This window comes from Mustelus asterias, chromosome 7 (assembly GCF_964213995.1).
Source record: "Mustelus asterias chromosome 7, sMusAst1.hap1.1, whole genome shotgun sequence".
Classification (NCBI taxonomy): Eukaryota; Metazoa; Chordata; class Chondrichthyes; order Carcharhiniformes; family Triakidae; genus Mustelus; species Mustelus asterias.
In genome coordinates this window covers 141814708-141839128 of record NC_135807.1, presented here as the reverse complement: position 1 = coordinate 141839128, position 24421 = coordinate 141814708, and the positions used below count along the sequence as shown (strand labels likewise).

Here is a 24421-nt window from a genome sequence, read left to right as displayed (position 1 = left end):
CAAGTCCTATTGTGGCTAGTTTAGTTTTATAATGTTCTTGTCAAGTGACTTGAGACATTCCATTGTTTTAAATGTACTAGGTTGTTGTCTACCACAAATTGTTTCATGTGACTTTCACTTTGGCTACTTGTTTAACCAAATGATACAAGATGTTTAACTTTCAGCCTGACAACTTGTGCTTCATTGATTTTCTGAGCTTGAGGAGGCCATTCAGCCCTTCGAGCCTGCTCTGCCATTCATTATGATCATGGCTGATCATCCAACTCAATAGCTTGATCCTTTCAGCAGGTCTGGCAGCATCTGTAAGGTGAAAAAAGAGCTGACGTTTCGAGTCCAGGTGACCCCGTCTCGGCCTCTTAAAACTTTGCTGGTTTCTATGAGATTCTTCTATGATTCCTCTGAACTCCAGCCAATACAATCCTAACCAACTCAATCTCTCCTCATATGTTAGTCCTGCCATCACAGGAATCAATCTGGAAAAGTTATCTCTACATCGAGAGCAAGAACATCCTTCCTCAGATAGGGAGACCAAAACTGCACACAATATTCCAGGTGTGATCTCACCAAGCGCACCTGTGCTTAATGCTCCCTCCACTCACATTGTCTGTATCTTTAAGACCTGGTTGGCTGTAGGGATTCGCATGCTAATCAGTATTCTGTAACTTGATTTTGTGTCTCTGTGTCCTGTTTGAGAGCAGATTTCCACTCCATCTGACGAAGGAGCAGCGCTCTGAAAGCTAATGGTATTTGCTACCAAATAAACCTGTTGGACTTTAACCTGGTGTTGTTAAAACTCTTAGTGTAATTGCATCAAGACATCCCTGCTCCTGTCCTCAAAGCCTCTCGCTATGAAGGCCAAAATACTATTTGTCTTTTTTACTGCCTGCTGCACTTGCATGCTTCCCACCAGTGACTGGTGTACAAGGACACCCAGAATTCGTTGCACATTCTCCTAATTTATGGCCATTCAGATAGTAATCAGCTTTCAGTTGCACATTGCTTGTTACCTCCTCCAGGAATTCTAAGAGATTTGTCAGGCATGACTTCCCTTTGATGAAACCATGCTGACTTTACCCTATTTTACCATGCACTTCCAAATATTCCGAAATCTCAACCTTAATAATGGATTCTCAAATCTTACCAATGACCAAGATCAAGCTAACCGGCCTGTAACTTCTCATCTTTTGCCTCCCTCCCTTCTTAAACAGGGGTGTTACATTAGCAATTTTCCAGTCCTTTGGGACCCTCCCTGACGAGATGCCGGCGTTGCTCTGCGGTGAGCACAGTAAGAAGTCTCTCAACACCAGGTTAAAATCCAACAGGTTTATTTGGCAGCACTTTGTGAATACAAGTCCTCACTCACCTGAAGAAGGAGTTTGAGGCTCCGAAAGCTAGTGCTGCCAAATAAACCTGTTGGACTTTAACCTGGTGTTGTGAGACTTCTTAAGAACATAAGTATTGGAGCAGGAGTAGGCCATCTGGCCCTTCGAGCCTGCCCCGCCATTCAACAGGATCATGGCTGATCTGAAGTGAATCAGTTCCACTTACCCGCCTGCTCCCCATATCCCCTAATTCCCTTATCGATCAGAAAACTATCTACCCGTGATTTAAACATATTCAACGAGGAAGCCTCCACCACTTCAATGGGCAGAGAATTCCAGAGATTCACTACCCTCTGAGAGAAGAAGTTCCCCCTCAACTCTGTTCTGAACCGGCCCCTCCCTTATTTTGAGGCTGTGCCCTCTAGTTCTGGTTTCCCTTCTAAGTGGAAAGAATCTCTCCACCTCTACCCTATCCAGCCCCTTCATTATCTTATATGTCTCTATAAGATCACCCCTCATCCTTCTAAACTCCAATGAGTACAGACCCAATCTGTTTAATCTCTCCTCATAAGCTACACCCCTCATCTCTGGTATCAACCTGGTGAACCTTCTCTGCACTCCCTCCAAGGCCAATATATCCTTTCGCAAATAAGGGGACCAAAACTGCACACAGTACTCCAGTTGCGGCCTTACCAGTGCCTTGTACAGTTGCAGCAAGACCTCCCTGCTTTTATATTCTATCCCCCTCGCGATAAAGGCCAACATTCCATTCGCCTTCTTGATCACCTGCTGCATCTGCAGACTGAGTTTTTGCGATTCGTGCACAAGGACCCCCAGGTCCCTTTGCACAGTCGCACGATGTAATTTTTCTCCGTTTAAATAATATTCCAATTTACTATTATTTCTTCCAAAGTGGATAACCTCACATTTGCTAATGTTATATTCCATCTTCCAGATCCTCGCCCACTCGCTCAGCCTATCCAAATCTATCTGCAGATTTTCCGCGTCCTCCACGCAATTCGCTTTCCCACTCACCTTCGTGTCATCAGCAAACTTGAATACCCTAGATTCAGTCCCCTCCTCCAGATCATCTATGTAAATGGTAAACAATTGAGGCCCCAGCACCGATCCCTGCGGCACGCCACTGGTCACCAGCTGCCAACCAGAAAAGCACCCATTTATCCCAACTCTCTGCTTCCTGTTAGATAGCCAATCCCCAATCCACGCCAACACCTTACCCCTAACTCCGTGTACCCCAATCTTCTGCAGCAACCTTTTGTGAGGCACCTTATCGAACGCCTTCTGGAAATCTAAAAACACCACATCCACCGGTTCCCCTCTGTCAACCGCACTAGTGACATCTTCATAAAAGTCCAGTAGATTCGTCAAACACGACTTTCCCTTCATGAATCCATGCTGCGTCTGCTTGATCGAACCATTCTTATTCAGGTGCTCTGTTATTTCCTCTTTAATAATGGACTCTAGCATCTTCCCAACTATGGACGTTAAGCTAACCGGCCTGTAGTTACCCGCCTTTTGTCTACTTCCTTTTTTAAACAGCGGCGTAACAGTAGCTGTTTTCCAGTCAGCCGGCACTACCCCAGAGTCCAGCGAATTTTGATAAATTACTACTAACGCATCTGCTATTACCTCAGCCATTTCTTTCAGTACCCTGGAATGCATTCCATCCGGGCCCGGGGACTTGTCTACCTTCAGTCCTATTAGTCTACCAAGCACCACCTCCTTAGTAACAGTAATTGTATTAAGGACCTCCCCTCCCACCAACTCTCGATCTCTAATATTCGGCAAACTATTTGTGTCTTCCACCGTGAAGATCGACACAAAGAACTTATTTAAAGTCTCTTACTGTACCCTCCCTGAATCCAGAGATTCCTGAAAGAATCATAGAATCCCAACAGTGCAGAAGGAGGGCATTCGGCCCATCGAGCCTGCACCGACAACAATCCCACTCAGGCCCATCTCCGTAATGTCACGTGTTTACCCTGCTAATTCCCCTGACACTAAGGGCCGATTTAGCATGGCCGATCCACCTAACCCACACTTCAATGGAGTGTGGGAGGAAACCGGAGCACTCGGAGAAAACCCATGCAGACACGGGAAGGATGTGCAAACTCCACACAGTCACCCGAGGCTGGAATCGAACCCGGGTCCCTGCCACTGTGAGGCCGCACTGCTAACCACTGCCACCCAAGATCACCACTAATGCCTCCACAATCTCTTCAGTTATGAACACAAATTGAAAGTTCTTTGCAATGGACTCTGACAGAAGTCATAAGGTAACCAATGAGATGCTCCATATGGTCTTAGCCGATGAAGCAATTGCAAGTTATTGTTGTGGTACAAGCAGTCCATGCAAATAATTTGCTTCAGACAGCTGGAGGCTATAGTCCTCATCAATTGATCCATGGAAGGAATCCCAAAATAACTTTGCTGTGTGATACTCCCTCCACTCTAGTAGGGACTATAATGGTTTCTTTTTTTCTGCGCACTCAAATGCTTTAAATAGAAACATAGAAAATAGGAGCAATAATAGGCCATTCGGAACAGGCCCATTGAGTGACTTAGCCTCCATGGCCTTATGTGGTAGAGAATTCCACAGGTTCACCACTCCCTTAAGTGAAGAGGTTTATCTTCATCTCAGTCCTAAGTGGCTTATGATGCTTGTTTTAGACCACTCCCTGCCAGGGAAAACATCATCTAATGCTGACACTATAGTTAAGAAAGTCCACCAACGCCTCTACTTTCTCCGAAGACTAAGGAAATTTGGCATGTCAGCTACGACTCTCTCCAACTTTTACAGATGCACCATAGGAAGCATTCTTTCTGGTTGTATCTCAGCTTGGTATGGCTCCTGCTCTGCCCAAGACCGCAAGGAACTAGGAAAGGTCGTGAATGTAGCCCAATCCATCTTGCAAACCAGCCTCCCATCCATTGACTCTGTCTACACTTCCCGCTGCTTTGGCAAAGCAGCCAGAATAATTAAGGATCTCCCACACCCCTGACATTCTCTCTTCCACTTTCTTCCGCCGGGAAAAAGATACAAAAGTCTGAGGTCATGTATCAACCGACTCAAGAACAGCTTTTTCCCTGCTGCCATCAGACTTTTGAGTGGATTTACCTTGCGTTAAGTTGATCTTTCTTTACACCCTAGCTACGACTGTAGCACTACACTCTGCACTCTCTCGTTTCCTTCTCTATGAACGGTATGTTTTGTCTGTATAACGTGCAAGAAACAATACTTTTCACTATGTTAATACATGTGACAATAATAAATCAAATCTCTGCACCCAGTTTGTTCTGCCCCTACCATTCTTCTAAACTCCTGCTCGATTCAATCTCTCGTCATATGACAATTCTACCACCTGAGGGATCAGTCTAGTGAACCTTGCAGCACTTCCTTTTTGGCAAGTATATCTTTTCTTGGATAACATAGTGAGGAGACTAAAATGGCATATTATACTCCAGGCTACTCGAGACATTAAAGATTCTGTACAGCTGCAGTAAGATGTCCTTGCTACTATACTCAAATCCTCTTGCAATGAAGGCCAACATAACCATTTGCCTTCCTAACTCTATGAAATCCTAGATAATCTTTAGTACACAACTTGTTTAGGTTAACTCTAACACTGAACAAAATAAAGCAATTGAAACCAGTAGACCACTAGACCTACTTGTGGGAAATCATTCTGGAACATGAGGACCAAGTCTGAAGGAAAGCCTGAACTCGGTTGGACTAGTTTCAAAATTAAATGTTTGTTCAACAGGTATATAAATTTGGTCATCTCAGAATCAAATATTATAATGCATGTAAAATCTGCAGAGTATTGATATAAATACAGTAATAAACTAAATGGATAAAAATGTTTCTAAAATATTTGAGCTTTTATATTTTCAAAATTCACTTTGGTTGCCTTTTTCCAGTCACTGTGGTTTCTTCACTAGCTGGCATTATATATTCTATCAAACCTTTTGTTGTGGACCATTATGTGTTGCTCATTATAACCTCTATTCTGGAACAATACAGGTTGAATTTTCATATCCACCATTGATTCCAGAAGAAGGACATGATGGTCAGAGCTTGCCTGAGGAATGGAAATACCTCCCATTTCTGGCCCTACCTGATGGAGCGCACAACTACCAGGAAGGTAAGATAGATGAAAAAATGTGCTCTTATAATTATATAGTTAAGATAACTTTGCATATATTAGTTAGCCCTCCTACTTGAGTCCATGGTCATGTTTACAGATCATACTACAGGACCCAGGATCATTATACTGCAAACATTCCAATGTCAGATGGATGATGTTTGGAGAAGGATTTATGTCCTCCCACTGTGCTGGCTGCATTTTCCAGCAACAATAGGGAAACAACACAACTCCCCACGTTCTTCTCTTTGTAGATGTGATTTTTGCTGTGTACGTAATTGTTACCACGTTTGTGTGCATCATAGTCAGGATGTTTTAAATCGTTGTGGTGCCGTTTGAGGTCATTTTAGGGATGTAATCAGGTTCTATGTTAATGCAAGTCGGTCGGTCTTTTACTTCCTTCCCCTCACCCCTGCCCATCCCCGCAAATAGAAACTTGCATCACTTAGAACCCTACAGTGCAGAAGGAGGCCATTCGGCCCATCAAGTCTGCACAGATAACAATCCCACCCAGGTAATATCCCCGTAATCCCACATATTTACCCCACTAATCCCTCTAACCTACGCATTCCGGGACACTAAGGGGCAATTTAGCATGGCCAATGCACCTAACCTGCACAACGTTGGATTGTGGGAGGAAACCCACGCAGACACTGGGAGAATGTGCAAACTGCACACAGTGACCCAAGCTGGGAATCGAGCCCGGGTCCCTGGCGCTGTGAGGCGGCAGTGCTAAACATGTGCTACCATGCCGACTCTTTTGCAGACCACTAGCTTCAATAAGTTGGCACTGCCTCAGAACACCAGACTTCCAGCTGTGTCAAATTATAAATGGCTCCCAGGCTTTCTACTGGTGGCATGGTGGCACAGTGGTTAGCACTGTTGCCTCACAGCACCCGGACCGGGTCCAATTCCTGACTTGGGTTAGTGTGTGTGTAGAGTCTGCACATTCACCCCGTGTCTGCGTGGGTTTCCTCCAGGTGCTCCGGTTTCCTCCCACAGTCCAAAAGACGTGCTGGTTAGATACAATGCCCATGCTGAATTCTTCCTCAGTGTACCCGAACAGGCGCCAGAATCTGGCAACAAAGGGGTTTTCACAGTAACTTCATTGCAGTGTTAATGTAAGCCTACTTGAGACATTAATACATAAATAGCCCTCTCCAGCATGGAACCTATGACTTACCACCACCGCAACACATGATTTTATTAAATGGCAGAACAGGCTCAAAGGGCCAGATGGCCTACTCCTGCTCCTAGTTATCATCTGTTCCTATTTTCATCACCTCATGACTTCTCTGAGCCTTAACTGCCTAGAGCCTGCTATCAGCTCCCAGAACTTGTGTTGTTCACAGCTCACAGAAGGGCCAAATTGCAACCAACAGTCCATCAATGGTTCCCAAACTGTCTGGAGCTTGCTAATAGCAGCACCCTTTCAGTATCCTCTTCCCCTGCTGCAGAACACCCAAATAAAATGAAACCAGAAAACCTTTTCAACTCTGCCCATCTCCAGGATGATGTAGCCATTCAGGGTTCCCTGAATGTGTTTAAACTAATTTTTTGAAAACAAAACAACCCTCTGGATGTCCATTTTTTCCAGCCGTCCAGACACCACATCCCCAACCCTCCAGCTAAATCAAACAAAGAACAATACAGCACAGGAACAGGCCCTTCGGCCCTCCAAGCCCGCGCCGCTCCCCGGTCCAGGATTGAATCCTGAATCCAGGATCCCCGCCCAATTTTCCAGCCTATCTTCATACCAATATCCTATCCACCGAGCTGTCCCTCACAGCTACGATGCTTTGTTCATCACAACCTATTAACTCACCCCCGCCCCCCCATTCCAGACCATGTGATCTCCAGGGAGAGGCGAAAACCCAGAGTGAAAAACCCCAGGGCCAATATGGGGAAAAAATTCTGGGAAATTCCTCTCCGACCCCCTGAGGCGATCGAAACGAGTCCAGGAGATCACACTGGCCCTGATCGGAAAATGCTTCCCAACCCTAGTCATTTCCACTTCCACGAACACCATATGAATTCCCTGCCCCCGAGACAGGTTCCCAACTATCCGCAGTCTCGCTCTGTACTGGCACCAGCAAGATGATCATAGAATGAAGCCTTGAAACGAGAAACAAGGAACAATTAGCCCGCGCCGCTCCCTGGTCCAAACTAGACCACTCTTTTGTATCCCTCCATTCCCACTCCGTTCATGTAGCTGTCTAGATAAGTCTTAAACGTTCCCAGTGTGTCCGCCTCCACCACCTTGCCCGGCAATGCATTCCAGGCCCCCACGACCCTCTGTGTAAAATATGTCCTTCTGATATCTGTGTTAAACCTCCCCCCCTTCACCTTGAACCTATGACCCCTCGTGAACGTCACCACCGACCCGGGGAAAAGCTTCCCACCGTTCACCCTATCTGTGCCTTTCATAATTTTATACACCTCTATTAAGTCTCCCCTCATCCTCCGTCTTTCCAAGGAGAACAACCCCAGTTTCCCCAATCTCTCCTCATAACCAAGCCCCTCCATACCAGGCAACATCCTGGTAAACCTCCTCTGTACTCTCTCCAAAGCCTCCACGTCCTTCTGGTAGTGTGGCGACCAGAACTGGACGCAGTATTCCAAATGCGGCCGGACCAACGTTCTATACATCTGCAACATCAGACCCCAACTCTTATACTCTATGCCCCGTCCTATAAAGGCAAGCATGCCATATGCCTTCTTCACCACCTTCTCCACCTGTGACGTCACCTTCAAAGATCTGTGGACTTGCACACCCAGGTCCCTCTGCGTCTCTACACCCTTTATGGTTCTTCCATTTATCGTGTAGCTCCTCCCTACATTATTCCCACCAAAATGCATCACTTCGCATTTATCAGGATTGAACTCCATCTGCCATTTCCTTGCCCAAATTTCCAGCCTATCTATATCCTTCTGTAGCCTCTGACAATGTTCCTCACTATCTGCAAGTCCTGCCAGTTTTGTGTCGTCCGCAAACTTACTGATCACCCCAGTTACTCCTTCTTCCAGATCATTTATATAAATCACAAACAGCAGAGGTCCCAATACAGAGCCCTGCGGTACACCACTAGTCACAGGCCTCCAGCCGGAAAAAGACCCTTCCACTACCACCCTCTGTCTTCTATGACCAAGCCAGTTCTCCACCCATCTAGCCACCTCCCCCTTTATCCCATGAGATCCAACCTTTTTCACTAGCCTACCATGAGGGACTTTGTCAAACGCTTTACTAAAGTCCATATAGACAACATCCACGGCCCTTCCTTCGTCAACCATTTTGGTCACTTCTTCAAAAAACACCACCAGGTTAGTGAGGCATAACCTCCCTCTCACAAAACCATGCTGACTATCGTTAATGAGTTTATTCCTTTCTAAATGCGCATACATCCTATCTCTAAGAATCTTCTCCAACAACTTCCCCAACACGGACATCAAGCTCACCGGCCTATAATTACCCGGGTTATCCTTCCTACCCTTCTTAAATAACGGGACCACATTGGCTATCCTCCAATCCTCTGGGACCTCACCTGCGTCCAGTGACGAGACAAAGATTTGCGTCAGAGGCCCAACGATTTCACCTCTCGTCTCCCTGAGCAGCCTTGGATAGATTCCATCAGGCCCTGGGGATTTGTCAGTCTTTATATTCTCAGTCCAGCTGCTGTTGTAGAATCTACCTTTCGAGCCGTTAACTCTCAACTCAACAAGGCCCCAACCTTTTAAGTGTAATAGACTCCAAGCTGCTTTAGTTATATTTATCCTATATTGCATAGTTAAATTTTAATCTTCCCAGAACTCAACATTGCCTTTAAAATATAAACATGAACCACGAACTTGGCAACTTAACATTCCAGGATACAGATGTTTCAGGCGGGATAGAGGGGGATGTAAAAGGGGAAGGGGAGTTAGAACATAGAACAGTACAGCGCAGAACAGGTCCTTCGGCCCACGATGTTGTGCCGAGCTTTATCTGAAACCAAGATCAAGCTATCCCACTCCCTATCATCCTGGTGTGCTCCATGTGCCTATCCAATAACCGCTTAAATGTTTCTAAAGTGTCTGACTCCACTATCACTGCAGGCAGTCCATTCCACACCCCAACCACTCTCTGCGTAAAGAACCTACCTCTGATATCCTTCCTATATCTCCCACCATGAACCCTATAGTTATGCCCCTTTGTAATAGCTCCATCCACCCGAGGAAATAGTCTTTGAACGTTCACTCTATCTATCCCCTTCATCATTTTATAAACCTCTATTAAGTCTCCCCTCAGCCTCCTCCGCTCCAGAGAGAACAGCCCTAGCTCCCTCAACCTTTCCTCATAAGACCTACCCTCCAAACCAGGCAGCATCCTGGTAAATCTCCTCTGCACTCTTTCCAGCGCTTCCACATCCTTCTTATAGTGAGGTGACCAGAACTGCACACAATATTCCAAATGTGGTCTCACCAAGGTCCTGTACAGTTGCAGCATAACCCCGCGGTTCTTAAACTCCAACCCCCTATTAATAAAAGCTAACACACTAAAGGCCTTCTTCACAGCTCTATCCACTTGAGTGGCAACCTTTAGAGATCTGTGGATATGGACCCCAAGATCTCTCTGTTCCTCCACAGTCTTTAGAACCATACCTTTGACCCTGTAATCCACATTTAAATTAGTCCTACCAAAATGAATCACCTCACATTTATCACCTCACAAGTCATTAATAAAAATCACTAGAGAATATCACAGCTGTACTGCAGGAGGACACCTCGGAGGGCTCATACAGCGAGGCAATATGGGTAGAGCTCAGGAATAGAAAGAGTGTAGTCACAATGTTGGGGGTTTACTATAGGCTGCCCAACAGCCAGCGGGAGATAGAGGAACAGATATGTAGGCAGATTTTGGAAAGGTGTAAAAGTAACAGGGTTGTTGTGGGAGATTTTAACTTCCCCTATATTGACTGGGACTCACTTAGTGCTAGGGGCATGGATGGGGCAGAGTTTGTAAGGAGCATCCAGGAGGGCTTGAAATAGTATGTAGATAGTCCAACTAGAGAAGGGGCCATACTGGACCTGGTATTGGGGAATGAGCCCGGCCAGGTGGTCGGCGTTTCAGTAGGGGAGCAGTTCGGGAACAGTGACCACAATTCAGTAAGCTTTAAGGTACTGATGGATAAAGGTGAGTGTAATCCTCAAGTTAGGGTGCTAAACTGGGGGAAGGTTAATTACAACAATATTAGGCAGAAACTAAAGAATGTAGATTGGGGACAGATGTTTGAGGGCAAATCAACATCTGGCATGTGGGAGGCTTTCAGGTGTAAGTTGATAAGGATTCAGGACCGGCACATTCTTGTAAGGATGAAGGACAAGTATGGCAAGTTTTGGGAACCTTGGATAACAAGAGAAAAAGGAAACATATGTCAAGGCTAGGAGGCTGGGAACGCACGAAGCAAGTGTGGAATACAAGGAAGGTAGAAAGAAACTTGAGTAAGGAGGGTTAAATGAAGTAATGAAAAATTATTGGCCAGCAGGATTAAGGAAAATCCCAAGGCTTTTTATATATATTTGCTATATATATAATATATATATATATATATATAATATGAGGGTGGCCAGGGAGACGATTGGCCCAATCAAGGACAGGGGAGGGAACCTATACATGGAGCCAGAGGAAATGGGTGAGGTATTAAATGAGTACTTTGTGTCAGTATTCACCAAAGAGAAGGACTTGGTGGATGATGAATCTGGGAAAGGGTGTGTAGATAGTTTGAGTCATGTTGAGATCAAAAAGGAGGAGGTATTGGGGTTCTTCAGAAACATTAAGGTAGACAAGTCCTCAGGGCCTGATGGGATATATTCCAGAATACTGAGAGAGGCAAGAGAGGAAATTGCTGGGGCCTTGAGAGAAATCTTTGTATCCTCACTGGCTACAAGGAAGGTACAGTAATACAGTCCATTGTCAACTTGTCGGACTACGCATCTCCACATCCAGGGGAGGTCCCAGAGGATTGGAGAATAGCCAATGTTCCTTCGTTTAAGAAGGGTAGCAAGAATAATCCAGGTAATTACAGGCCGGTGACCCTTGTGTCAATGGTGGGGAAATTATTGGAGAGGATTCTTCGAGACAGGATTTATTCCCACTTGGAAAAAAGTGGACATATTAGCGAGAGGCAATATTGATTTGTGAAGGGGAGTCATGTTTCACTAACTTGATCGAGTTTTTCGAGGAAGTGACGAAGATGATTGAGGATAGGGCAGTGGGTGTTATCTACATGGACTTCAGTAAGGCCTTTGACAAGGTCCCTCATGGCAGACTTGTGCGAAAGGTGAAGTTGCATGGGATCAGAGGTGAGCTGGTGAGGCGGATACAGAACTGACTCGGTCATCGAAGACAGAGGGTAGCAGTGGAAGGGTGTGTTTCTGAATGAGGGCTGTGACAAGTGGTGTTCCTCAGGGATCAGTGCTGGGACCTTATCTGTTCGTAATCCATATAAATGATTTGGAGGAAAATGTAACTGGTTTGATTAGTAAATTTGCAGACGACACAAAGGTTGGTGGATTTGAAGATAGCGATGAGGATCATCAGAGGATATAGCAGTATATAGATTGAATAGAATAGAATAGAAACCCTACAGTGCAGAAAGAAGCCATTTGGCCCATCGAGTCTGCGCCGACCACAATCCCACCCAGGCCCTATCTCCATATCCCTACATATTTACCCGCTAATCCCTCTAACCTACGCATCTCAGGACACTAAGGGGCAATTTTAGCATGGCCAATCAACCTAACCTGCACATCTTTGGACTGTGGGAGGAAACTGGAGCACCCGGAGGAAACCCACGCAGACACGAGGAGAATGTGCAAACTCCACACAGACAGACAGACAGTGACCCAAGCCGGGAATCGAACCCAGGTCCCTGGAGCTGTGAAGCAGCAGTGCTAACCACTGTGCTACCGTGCCACCCATTGGTTGGAGGCTTGGGCGGAGAGATGGCAGATGGAGTTTAATCTGGACAGATATGAGGTAATGCATTTTGGAAGGTCTAATAAAGATAGGAAATATACAGTCAATGGCAGAACCCTTAAGAGTATTGATAGGCAAAGGGATCTAGGTGTACAGGTACACAGGTCACTGAAAGTGGTAATGCAGGTGGAGAAGGTAGTCAAGAAGGCATACGGCATGCTTGCCTTCATCGGCCGGGGCATTGAGTTTAAAAATTGGCAAGTCATGTTGCAGCTTTATAAAACCTTAGTTAGGCTGCACTTGAAATATAGTGTTCAATTCTGGTCGCCACACTACCAGAAGGATGTGGAGGCTTTGGAGAAGGTACAAAAAAGATTTACCAGGATGTTGCCTGGCTTGGAGGGCATTAGCTATGAGGAGAGGTTGGAGAAACTTGGTTTGTTCTCACTGGAACGACAGAAGTTGAGGAGCAAACTGATAGAAGTCTTCAAGATTATGAGAGGCACGGACAGAGTGGATAGTCAGAAGCTTTTTCCCAGGATGGAAGAGTCAATTACTAGGGGGCATAGGTTTAAAGGAGATGTACGAGGCAAGTTTTTTTCACAGAGGGTGGTGGGTGCCTGGAACTCGCTGCCAGGGGAACTAGTGGAAGCAGATACGATAGTGACATTTAAGGGGCATCTGGACAAATACATGAATAGGATGGGAATAGAGGGATATGTCCCTGGAAGTATAGGGGGTTTTAGTTCAGTCGCGCAGCATGGACGGTGCAAGCTTGGAGGGCCGAAGGGCCAGTTCCTGTGCTGTAATGTTCTTTGAACTAGATATTTGTCACATCTTAAAGAAAAGTGTAATATGTTGCAAACCTTCAGTGGCATCAGTGGAGAGAGCAATGCGTTTAATCTTTGGGCTCCTCCTTGTAAAGTTTTGGGTGTACTTCAGAAGCATTACTCTTGCCAGAAAAAGGAACTGCTTTTGGATTGGTGTATGCCAGAAAAGCAAACTGGTGTCAGTAAAGTTTGCTTTGCAGAACCTCTTCAGAAAAGCCCTGGCAGAGTAACATTCTGCATTAGTCCATCTTATTGATGGCAAAAGATTTGGAGTCCTCCTGCGTTAACCAAAAAATATATTTAACTTTATGATCTGCAACTCTTTTGTTTCCCTGAAACATGAGTAAAACAATGAAGATTTTGGAAATAATTTCTCGACTATATTTTTGTGCTTTTGTGCACTACTAGGTACACTGACTTGAAGCTTAGCTGATTTAAAAATTCCTGTTGAGGCAGGCCTGTAGCAGAAGGTTTACTTTCAGCTATCACACTTTTCCATTGCTGTCCCTTTTTAAATGTAAGACGGACAGGAACATAGATGTAGTCCAGTAATCAGAGGTGATAGATTTAAAATAATGACCAAAAAAATCAGAGGCAAAATGAAGTAAAATTTCTACTTTAGAAATGGAGAAACATAGAAAACAGGAGCAGGAAGAGACCATTCGGCCCTTTTGAGCCTGCTCCGCCACTAATTATGATCGTGGCTCATCATACAACTCAACATCCTGAACCTACCTTCCCTCAGATCCTTTGATTCGAGTGCTATATCTAACTGCTACTTGAAAACATTGAATGTTTTGTCCTCAACAACTTCCTGTGGTAGCGAAATCCATAGGCTGACCACTCAGGGTGAAGCAGTAAATATACATTATTCCAATTCTACAATTGAACAGGACAGGCTTTTGAAATAAGAGGGTAAAAATTGCTTCAAATAAATGTAACCTAATGACTTCAACCAAGCACAGCACGTTGATACTACACTTGATCTTAGCCAAAAGGCCGAGAAGCAATTTTTAAAAGCGGCATCTCGGCCTTTTGGTTAAGATGCAAATAAGATCAAGCCTTGGAGGAGGTGCAATGCCTTCTCCAATCAGGTTGGATCATGTAGATCAAGCCCAAGACAGGAGGTGAGAGCCCTGTCTTGTCAGCTTGGATTGGGAATGTCTCAACTTGTTGAAACTCTGAATTGGACTTGATTTGATTGAATTGGATTAAAAAAAATTTTTTTAAAGTAAATATTTTGCGTAACAATTGTTCTGAAATCCAGAGATTCCCCTGCACAGCTCAACTGATACTTTTCATCCAGCTGGCTGCAGTGGCATTGAATTTCATTAATCGTTTCCTAAACTAAACGCTGCTGGAGCCTGATATAGGCAGAGCTTCCCATAATCCTGATGTACACAACTCATTGAGCATGTTAATAGATGGATCAGCTGCTGAAATAAGCTTTTCATTCAGTATCGATGAATAATAAGTTCCACTCTTCCAGATTCACAGTTGAGCATGCTTACTCGAGTATTGCGCTGGTTCATGAATCTTCACCTACAATGTACAGCTTTAAATACCCTGAAATGTGGGTGCACTGTGTCCATGGTAACAACAATCACCTGCAGCCAATAGGTAATTTAGTAACGTGAAAAGCATTACCAATAAAATTGGAGCATTGAAATTTGTATTTGCCAAACTATTGTTCACCCTGGTCTCTCAGAACACTTGGTCTCCTTCACTGTGCCCCAGATATCTGCCTTCCACCCCTAGTGCTTGGTATGTCACATCACTACCAATCCATCTCATACAGCATTAGATCTTAGATACAAACAAGAAGGATTAGGTCCTAAAGCTCTTCAAGCCTTCATGGCTGATTTGATAGTAACCTCAGATCTGCCTCCCTCTTAGTCCTGATAATCCATCACCCCCTTGCTTACCAATGCCCCATCTACCTCTGCCTTAAAAATATTCAAAACTCTGCTTCCATTGTCTCTTGAGGAAGTGTGTTCCAAAGACTCATGATCCTCCGTGAGAAAAAAATTCTTCCTCCTCCGTTTTAAATGGACAACCTTATTTTTTTTAAACAGTGACCCTTAGTTTTAGATTCTCCCACAAGAGGAAACACCCTCCCCACATTCAGCCAGTCAATACCCCTCAGGATCTGGTATCTTTCAATCAAGTCACCTCCTTGCTCCTCTTAACTCCAGTGGATACAAGCCGAATCTTTGCTAGTAAGACAAACTGTCCATTCCAGGTATTAGCCTAGTAAACCTTCTCTGAACTGCTTCAAACACATGTACATCCTTAAATAAGGTAACCAATACTATAATACTACTCCAGACATGTCTTGTGCAACTGAAACATAACCTCCTAACCTTTGTATTCAAGTACCCTCACAAAGATAACATTCCATTAACTTTCCTAATTGCAAGCCTTTTGTGATTTATGCACTCGGACACCCAAATCCCTTGGAATCTCAGAGCTCTGCAAACTCTCACCATTTAGATCATCTGCTTCACTTTTATTCTTCCTGCCAGAATGGATAATTTCACATGTTCCCACATTTTACTCCATTTGCCAGATCTTTATCCATGCAACCCTTGTAACCTCGTGTCTTCATAACCTACTTTCCTACTTATCTTAGTGTCACCAGTCCTGAGCAGGTGTCCTGAATCCTGACACCATAGAACATAGAACAGTACAGCACAGAACAGGCCCTTCGGCCCACGATGTTGTGCCGAGCTTTATCTGAAACCAAGATCAAGCTATCCCACTCCCTATCATCCTGGTGTGCTCCATGTGCCTATCCAATAACCGCTTAAATGTTTCTAAAGTGTCTGACTCCACTATCACTGCAGGCAGTCCATTCCACACCCCAACCACTCTCTGCGTAAAGAACCTACCTCTGATATCCGTCCTGTATCTCCCACCACGAACCCTATAGTTATGCCCCCTTGTAATAGCTCCATCCACCCGAGGAAATAGTCTTTGAACGTTCACTCTATCTATCCCCTTCATCATTTTATACACCTCTATTAAGTCTCCCCTCAGCCTCCTCCGCTCCAGAGAGAACAGCCCTAGCTCCCTCAACCTTTCCTCATATGACCTACCCTCCAAACCAGGCAGCATCCTGGTAAATCTCCTCTGCACTCCTTCCAGCGCTTCCACATCCTTCCTATAGTGAGGTGACCAGAACTGCACACAATATTCCAAATGTGGTCTCACCAAGGTCCTGTACAGTTGCAGCATAACCCCACGGCTCTTAAACTCCAACCCCCTGTTAATAAAAGCTAACACACTATAGGCCTTCTTCACAGCTCTATCCACTTGACTGGCAACCTTTAGAGATCTGTGGATATGGACCCCAAGATCTCTCTGTTCCTCCACAGTCTTCAGAACCCTACCTTTGACCCTGTAATCCACATTTAAATTTGTCCTACCAAAATGAATCACCTCACATTTATCAGGGTTAAACTCCATTTGCCATTTTTCAGCCCAGCTTTGCATCCTATCTATGTCTCTTTGCAGCCTACAACAGCCCTCCACCTCATCCACTACTCCACCAATCTTGGTGTCATCAGCAAATTTACTGATCCACCCTTCAGCCCCCTCCTCTAAGTCATTAATAAAAATCACAAAGAGCAGAGGACCAAGCACTGATCCCTGCGGCACACCGCTAGCAACCTGCCTCCAATCCGAAAATTTTCCATCGACCACCACCCTCTGTCTTCGGTCAGACAGCCAGTTACCTATCCAATCGGCCAACTTTCCCTCTATCCCACACCTCCTCACTTTCATCATAAGCCGACCATGGGGGACCTTATCAAATGCCTGACTAAAATCCATGTATATGACATCAACTGCCCTACCTTCATCAACACACTTAGTTACCTCCTCAAAAAATTCTATCAAATTTGTGAGGCACGACTTGCCCTTCACGAATCCGTGCTGACTATCTCGGATTAATCCGCATCTTTCTAAATGGTCGTAAATCCCATCCCTAAGGACCCTTTCCATCAATTTACCAACCACCGAAGTAAGACTAACCGGTCTATAATTACCAGGGTCATTTCTATTCCCTTTCTTAAACAGAGGAACAACATTCGCCATTCTCCAGTCCTCTGGCACCATCCCCGTGGACAGCGAGGACCCAAAGATCAACGCCAAAGGCTCTGCAATCTCATCCCTTGCCTCCCAAAGAATCCTAGGATACATTTCATCAGGCCCAGGGGACTTATCGACCTTCAGTTTATTCAAAACTGCCAAGACATCCTCCCTCCGAACATCTATTTCCTCCAGCCTATTAGCCTGTAACACCTTCTCTTCCTCAAAAACATGGCCCCTCTCCTTGGTGAACACTGAAGAAAAGTATTCATTCATCACCTCGCCAATCTCTACTGACTCCATACACAAGTTCCCACTACTGCCCTTGACCGGCCCTAACCTCACCCTGGTCATTCTTTTATTCCTCACATAAGAGTAAAAAGCCTTGGGGTTTTTCCAGGCAGACATCTGGATTCAAACTCTTTTCTGCATTTGCTCTGACTATACTTTCCCCTACTAGCACTACATTCTTTGTAACTTCCCCTGCTTGAATGGCATCCTGTACCACAATGCCATGGCCAGTCAGCTCATCCACGCTGCAGCTCATTCTCATTCAAGCAAACTGAAAAAACCTCAAACCTACTGGATAAGTGCAAAGACTGATGTTCCTTCACTCTAAGGGGTGTGGCTGTCTCCTGGAATAAAGTGTCCAGATAACTTTCCCCAACCCCTGTGCAACTACCTTGCATAGTGACATCAGATATCATAGGACGTTTCAATAGAGAATCTAACCAGGTATTCCGGTTTTCTCCCACACTCATATCACTGATCTTTTAAAGTCACAGGGTCAGAATCCTAGAACTCCCTCCAACATAGCACTTCGGGTGTACATAAACCACATGGACGTAGTAGTTCAAGAAGGTGGTTTGCCACCATTTTCTGTAATGCAATTAGTGATGAGCAATAAATGCTGGTCTTGCCAGTGATGCTCACATCCCAAAAGCAAGTAGAAAAATATATTCTTGATGGGGATTTAACTGCAGGGTTGTGGTGAAAGAGTATCCAGAATCCCTACCATGCAGAATGAAGCCATTTGGCCCATCAAACCTGCATTGACAACAGTCCCACCCAGGCCTTATCCCTGTGACCCCACATATTGACTCTGCTAATCCCTCTTGACACTAAGGGGCAATTTAGCTTGGCCAATCCACTTAACCGGCACTTTTTTGAGTGTGGGAGAAAACCGGAATACCTGGACAAAACCCACAGAGACACAGGGAGAGCGTGGAAACTCTACATACTCAGTCATCCAAGGCCAGAATTGAACCTTGGTCCCTAGAGCTGTGAGGCAGCAGTGCTAGCCACTGTGCCACCGTGTCACAGTAGGGACATAAGACTAAATTGGGCAGTGTTTTTAAAGAATCAATGCAGGTGTGATGGATTGAATGGCCTTTTAATCAAACAAGCAATGAAAATAGCGCCTCATTTTAATTAAACTCGGGATTTTGGCTCACTTTGCTTAAAAGTCTTGGTTTTAAACTCCTTAAAAAAGGACACTGCCTTTCATGTTCACAGAATAAGCACACCATTATTAATTATATTAAATTGTTTTTGTTAATTTTTTTTGTATTCATTGAGATTGGGAATTGTTGGCTGGCCATTGTTTATTTCCCATTTCTGATCACCTTTGGGAAGGTTAACTTCTGTTAACTCCTTGACTTGGAGCTTTCCAGCTAATTTTGAGAATGCTCCCCCAGTATGTACAGTAATCAACGATGACAAGTATAATTGCAAATATCAGTCACCATTTGAACCCTTAAAAGCTTTCAGTAATTTTTTCCTGAAAGCAACTTCTTCACCCAGAGTAACCCAGAATTTCAATTTCAATGGAGTAATGCAGCTTAGTAAATCAAAGAACCCAATCTCATTTCTTGATCAAAGACAAAGTTTAATCTTCAAACAAATTAAAGAAGCAGTTTTTTTTTACACCAGGTCAGGAATTGAAGATCCCACCTTGGAGATTTCTTCAGTATGATCTTTCTTAGTTGTGAGCCTTTGCCTCATGCATGTATATCACCCTTTGTGTAGCTTCCATTTTGTTGATTAAACCATAATTCCATGATACTGATGAAACTCTACAATATTGTTGGATACTGTTAGAGTTGCAAAACCAACCAAATTGTTGGTAGTTAGTGCATTTTACGGAATTATGGGATGAGACTCCATTTTTTTCAAAAGTAAGATAAAAGTCGATTGTGCACTCTCTTCATTCTGGAATTGAGTCACACACCTTTAGTGATCTGCATACATCTCTATGCATGTCTTGAATAGCTGACACTATGAACTGTCTTTCATACTTTCTCACAAGTCACACCAAACATCTCTAATTAGGGAAAGTCAGCATGACTTTGTACAGGGCAGGCCATGTCTTAGTGACTTGATTGATTGTTTCAAGAAGGTGACAAAGGTGATCGATGAGGATAGAGCAGTGGATGTTGTCTACGTGGATTTTAGTAAGGCATTCAACAAGGCTCATCCAGAAGATTAAGATGCATGGGATCCACGGTGACTTAGTGGTGTTCTACAGGGATCAGTACTGGGGCCTCTGCCGTTTGTGATGCGTATAAATGACTTGGATGAAAACATAAATGGGTGGCTTAGTAAGTTTGCAGACAACGCAAAGATAGGTAGAGTTGTGAATATTGTAGAAGGTTGTCAAAAATACAGCAGGAAATAGATCCAAAGAACAAAGAACAATACAGCACAGGAACAGGCCCTTCGGCCCTCCAAGCCCGCGCCGCTCCCTGGTCCAAACTAGACTATTCTTTTGTATCCCTCCATTCCCACTCCGTTCATATGGCTGTCACCCGTTGCAGATATGGACAGAGAAATGGCAGATGGAGTTTAATCCGGGCAAGTGTGAGGTGCTGCACCTTAGGAGATCAAATGTTAAGGGTGAGTATACAGTTAATGGCAGGACTCTGAACAGCATTGATGTAGAGAGGGATCTTGATGTTCAAGTCCATAGCTCCCTGAAAGTGGCCACATGAGCAGGTAGGGTGGTAAAGAAGGCATGTGGCATGCTTGTTTTTATTGGTTGAGGCATTGAGTACAAGAGTCAGGATGCCATGCTGCAGCTTTATAAAACCTTGGTTAGGCCGCAGTTAGAGTATTGCGTTCAATTCTGGTCACCACATTACAGGAAGGATGTGGAGGCTTTGGAGAAAGTGTAGAAGAGGGTTACCAGGGTGCTGCCTGGATTAGAGGGTATGAGCTATAAGGAGATGCTGGGTTGTTTTCTCTAGAGCGGCGGAGGCTGAGGGGAGGCCTGATAGAAGCCTATAAAATTATGAAACGCATTGGTAGGGTCGACGGGATCTTTTTCCCAGAGTTAAAATGCCTAATACTAGGGGACATGCATCTAAGGTGAGGGAGAAAGTTCAAAGGAAATGTGAGGGGCAAGTTTTTTTACACAGAGTGGTAGGTGTTTGGAATGTGCTTTCAGGGGCGGTGATGCAGGCAGAAACGATAGGGACAGTAAAGGGTATTTTAGATAAGCACCTGAATATGCAAGGAATAGAGGGATATGGACCAAGGGCAGGCAGAAAGGATTAGTTTAATTTGGTGTCCTCCTGTGCTGTGCTGTGCTGTTCATTATTCCAAGGTGTATGAAGGAGGCGGTATGATATATTTTCCATTTTCTTTCTAGTGTTGCTACTCGGATTTCAGTGAAATGCAGTGGTGACTGGGAAATCTTCATTGTCATAGATGTTAAAGACACTACACATACTAAGTTCAAAACTTGGATTCTGATAGAGAGAATAGTATGCACCGCTAGGGCACTGAATTATGGTTACATACCTTGTGATGAGGAATTTTGAGGTGACAAATCGAATTGTTGCACCATAAGATTATTGAAATAACATTGAAGTGTATAGAAGAAAGATGCAGATGCGAGATGATGGGGACTATGAAAGGGTGATAAAAGTAGATCGAATCGTAATCTTATGAAGAGCATTGAAATATGCTTGTGAAAGGAAAACTTCACAGGGATATAAAGAACAAAGAACAGTACAGCACAGGAAACAGGCCCTTCGGCCCTCCAAGCCTGTGCCGCTCCTTGGTCCAACTAGACCAATCGTTTGTATCCCTCCATTCCCAGGCTGCTCATGTGACTATCCAGGTAAGTCTTAAACGATGCCAGCGTGCCTGCCTCCACCACCCTACTTGGCAGCGCATTCCAGGTCCCCACCACCCTCTGTGTAAAAAACGTCCCTCTGATGTCTGAGTTATACTTCGCCCCTCTCACCTTGAGCCCGTGACCCCTCGTGATCGTCACCTCCGACCTGGGAAAAAGCTTCCCACTGTTCACCCTATCTATACCCTTCATAATCTTGTACACCTCTATTAGATCTCCCCTCATTCTCCGTCTTTCCAAGGAGAACAACCCCAGTCTACCCAATCTCTCCTCATAGCTAAGACCCTCCATACCAGGCAACATCCTGGTAAACCTTCTCTGCACTCTCTCTAACGCCTCCACGTCCTTCTGGTAGTGCGGCGACCAGAACTGGACGCAGTACTCCAAATGTGGCCTAACCAGCGTTCTATACAGCTGCATCATCAGACTCCAGCTTTTATACTCTATACCCCGTCCTATAAAGGCAAGCATACCATATGCCTTCTTCACCACCTTCTCCACCTGTGTTGCCACCTTCAAGGATTTGTGGACTTGCACACCTAGGTCCCTCTGTGTTTCTATACTCCTGATGACTCTGCCATTTATTGTATAACTCCTCCCTACATTATTTCTTCCAAAATGCATCACTTCGCATTTATCTGGATTAAACTCCATCTGCCACCTCTCCGCCCAATTTTCCAGCCTATCTATATCCTGCTGTATTGCCCGACAATGCTCTTCGCTATCCGCAAGTCCAGCCATCTTCGTGTCATCTGCAAACTTGCTGATTACACCAGTTACACCTTCTTCCAAATCATTTATATATATCACAAATAGCAGAGGTCCCAGTACAGAGCCCTGCGGAACACCACTGTTGTTAAACTTCTTACTGTGTTTACCCCAGTCCAACACCGGCATCTCCACATCATGACTGCCATCGACACCGCAAACTACCGGCTCCAAGTGGAGAGGATCGCCAAGAAGATCGCGCATATCGACACAGACATCAAGTTTCTACAAAGATGCAAGAAAGCAGACAAGATACCGAAAGGACTACAGATCACGAACCCACTCAGGTCAACCTATAACACAGACTACGCTGAGAGACTTTGCCGTCGCACCTCTCTCACCCTCCTCAACCACCTCATACACCAACTCTACAGCAAACGCCGCAGCCTGGAAACCAAGATCGAATCCATATTCTCAACTTGCGCTCAGGACGCAGACCAGCTGCGAAACTCTGCCAAGCGGACGAGACAAAGGAACTACACCATCTACATGCACACCAAGAACAGGAAACTTGAGAAACTCGGCATCACCACCAGCAGCAACCAAGCCTCCCCCAGTACCACAGTAGAAAACAGTACCACTGCAGGGAAGTCCATTGTCAACTTGTCCGACTACACACTTCAACCAGATGAAATCGAAGTTCTCAGCCGAGGGCTTAATTTTTGCCCCACCACCAAAATAGACCCCATCAGTCTCGCAGCAGACACAGAGGAATTCATCAGGCGAATGAGGCTGAGGGAGTTCTTCCACAAACCCCAAGAGGCCAACAACGAACACAATGAGACAGCCAATGAACCGGAACAGCCGACAGAGAGATCCGCAGTGCATCCGAAGAGGAAAGAGTCGAATTGGACTCCTCCGGAAGGCCGCTGCCCTCGACTTGACATGTATGCCCAAGCCGTCAGGAGGTGCGTCAACACCAAATTCATCAGCCGCACTCACAAGACAGCCCCGAACATCACCCAAGCACAACGTAACGCCATCCGCTCTCTCAAGACCAACCGCAACATTGTCATCAAACCAGCAGACAAAGGAGGGGCCATCGTCATACTGAACAAACAAAGAACAACAAACAAAGAACAGTACAGCACAGGAACAGGCCCTTCGGCCCTCCAAGCCCGCGCCGCTCCCCGGTCCAGGATTGAATCCTGAATCCAGGATCCCCGCCCAATTTTCCAGCCTATCTACATACCAATATCCTATCCACCGAGCTGTCCCTCACAGCTACGATGCTTTGTTCATTACAACCTATTAACTCACCCCCACCCCCCCATTCCAGACCATGAACAGAACGGATTACTGCAAAGAAGTGTACCGACAACTCAACAACGAGGAACACTACAGACAGTTACCTGCAGATCCGACCAAAGAACACACCCGTCAACTCAACACTCTGATCAAGACCTTTGATCCGGACCTTCAGAACACCCTCCCTGCTCTCATCCCACGTACTCCCCGCGTTGGAGATCTCTACTGCCTCCCGAAGATACACAAGGCAAACACACCCGGCCGTCCCATCGTATCGGGCAATGGGACCCTGTGCGAGAACCTCTCCGGCTATGTCGAGGGCATCCTGAAACCCATTGTACAAAGAACCCCCAGCTTTTGTCGCGACACGACGGACTTCCTACAGAAACTCGGCACACATGGAGCAGTTGAACCAGGAGCGCTCCTCGTCACAATGGATGTCTCGGCACTCTACACCAGCATCCCCCATGACGATGGCATTGCTGCAACGGCCTCAGTGCTCAGCGCCAACAACTGCCAGTTTCCAGATGCAATTTTACATCTCATCCGCTTCATCCTGGACCACAATATCTTCACCTTCAACAACCAGTTCTTCATCCAGACACACGGAACAGCCATGGGGACCAAATTCGCACCTCAATATGCCAACATCTTCATGCACAGGTTCGAACAAGACTTCTTCACCGCACGGGACCTTCAACCGATGCTATACACTAGATACATCGATGACATTTTCTTCCTTTGGACTCATGGTGAACAATCACTGAAACAACTGTATGATGACATCAACAAGTTCCATCCCACCATCAGGCTCACCATGGACTACTCTCCGGAATCGGTTGCATTCTTGGACACACGCATCTCCATTAAGGACGGTCACCTCAGCACCTCATTGTACCGCA

General features: G+C 45.2%; 1 protein-coding gene and 1 pseudogene across 1 annotated transcript in view; one reads left to right on the top strand and one right to left on the bottom strand.

The window, feature by feature from the left end:
- Nucleotides 1-695: 695 nt before the first annotated feature.
- Nucleotides 696-24421, top strand: part of avl9 (AVL9 homolog (S. cerevisiase)) — a 208910-nt gene continuing 185184 nt past the window's right edge. Inside the window, exons 1-2 of the mRNA XM_078216972.1 lie at nucleotides 696-743; nucleotides 5368-5488. Coding sequence (XP_078073098.1) covers nucleotides 741-743; nucleotides 5368-5488 — 124 coding nt within the window. The 5' untranslated portion in view covers nucleotides 696-740. The remainder of the gene's footprint in view (nucleotides 744-5367; nucleotides 5489-24421) is intronic.
- On the bottom strand, nucleotides 14184-14284 carry LOC144496222 (U2 spliceosomal RNA; annotated as a pseudogene).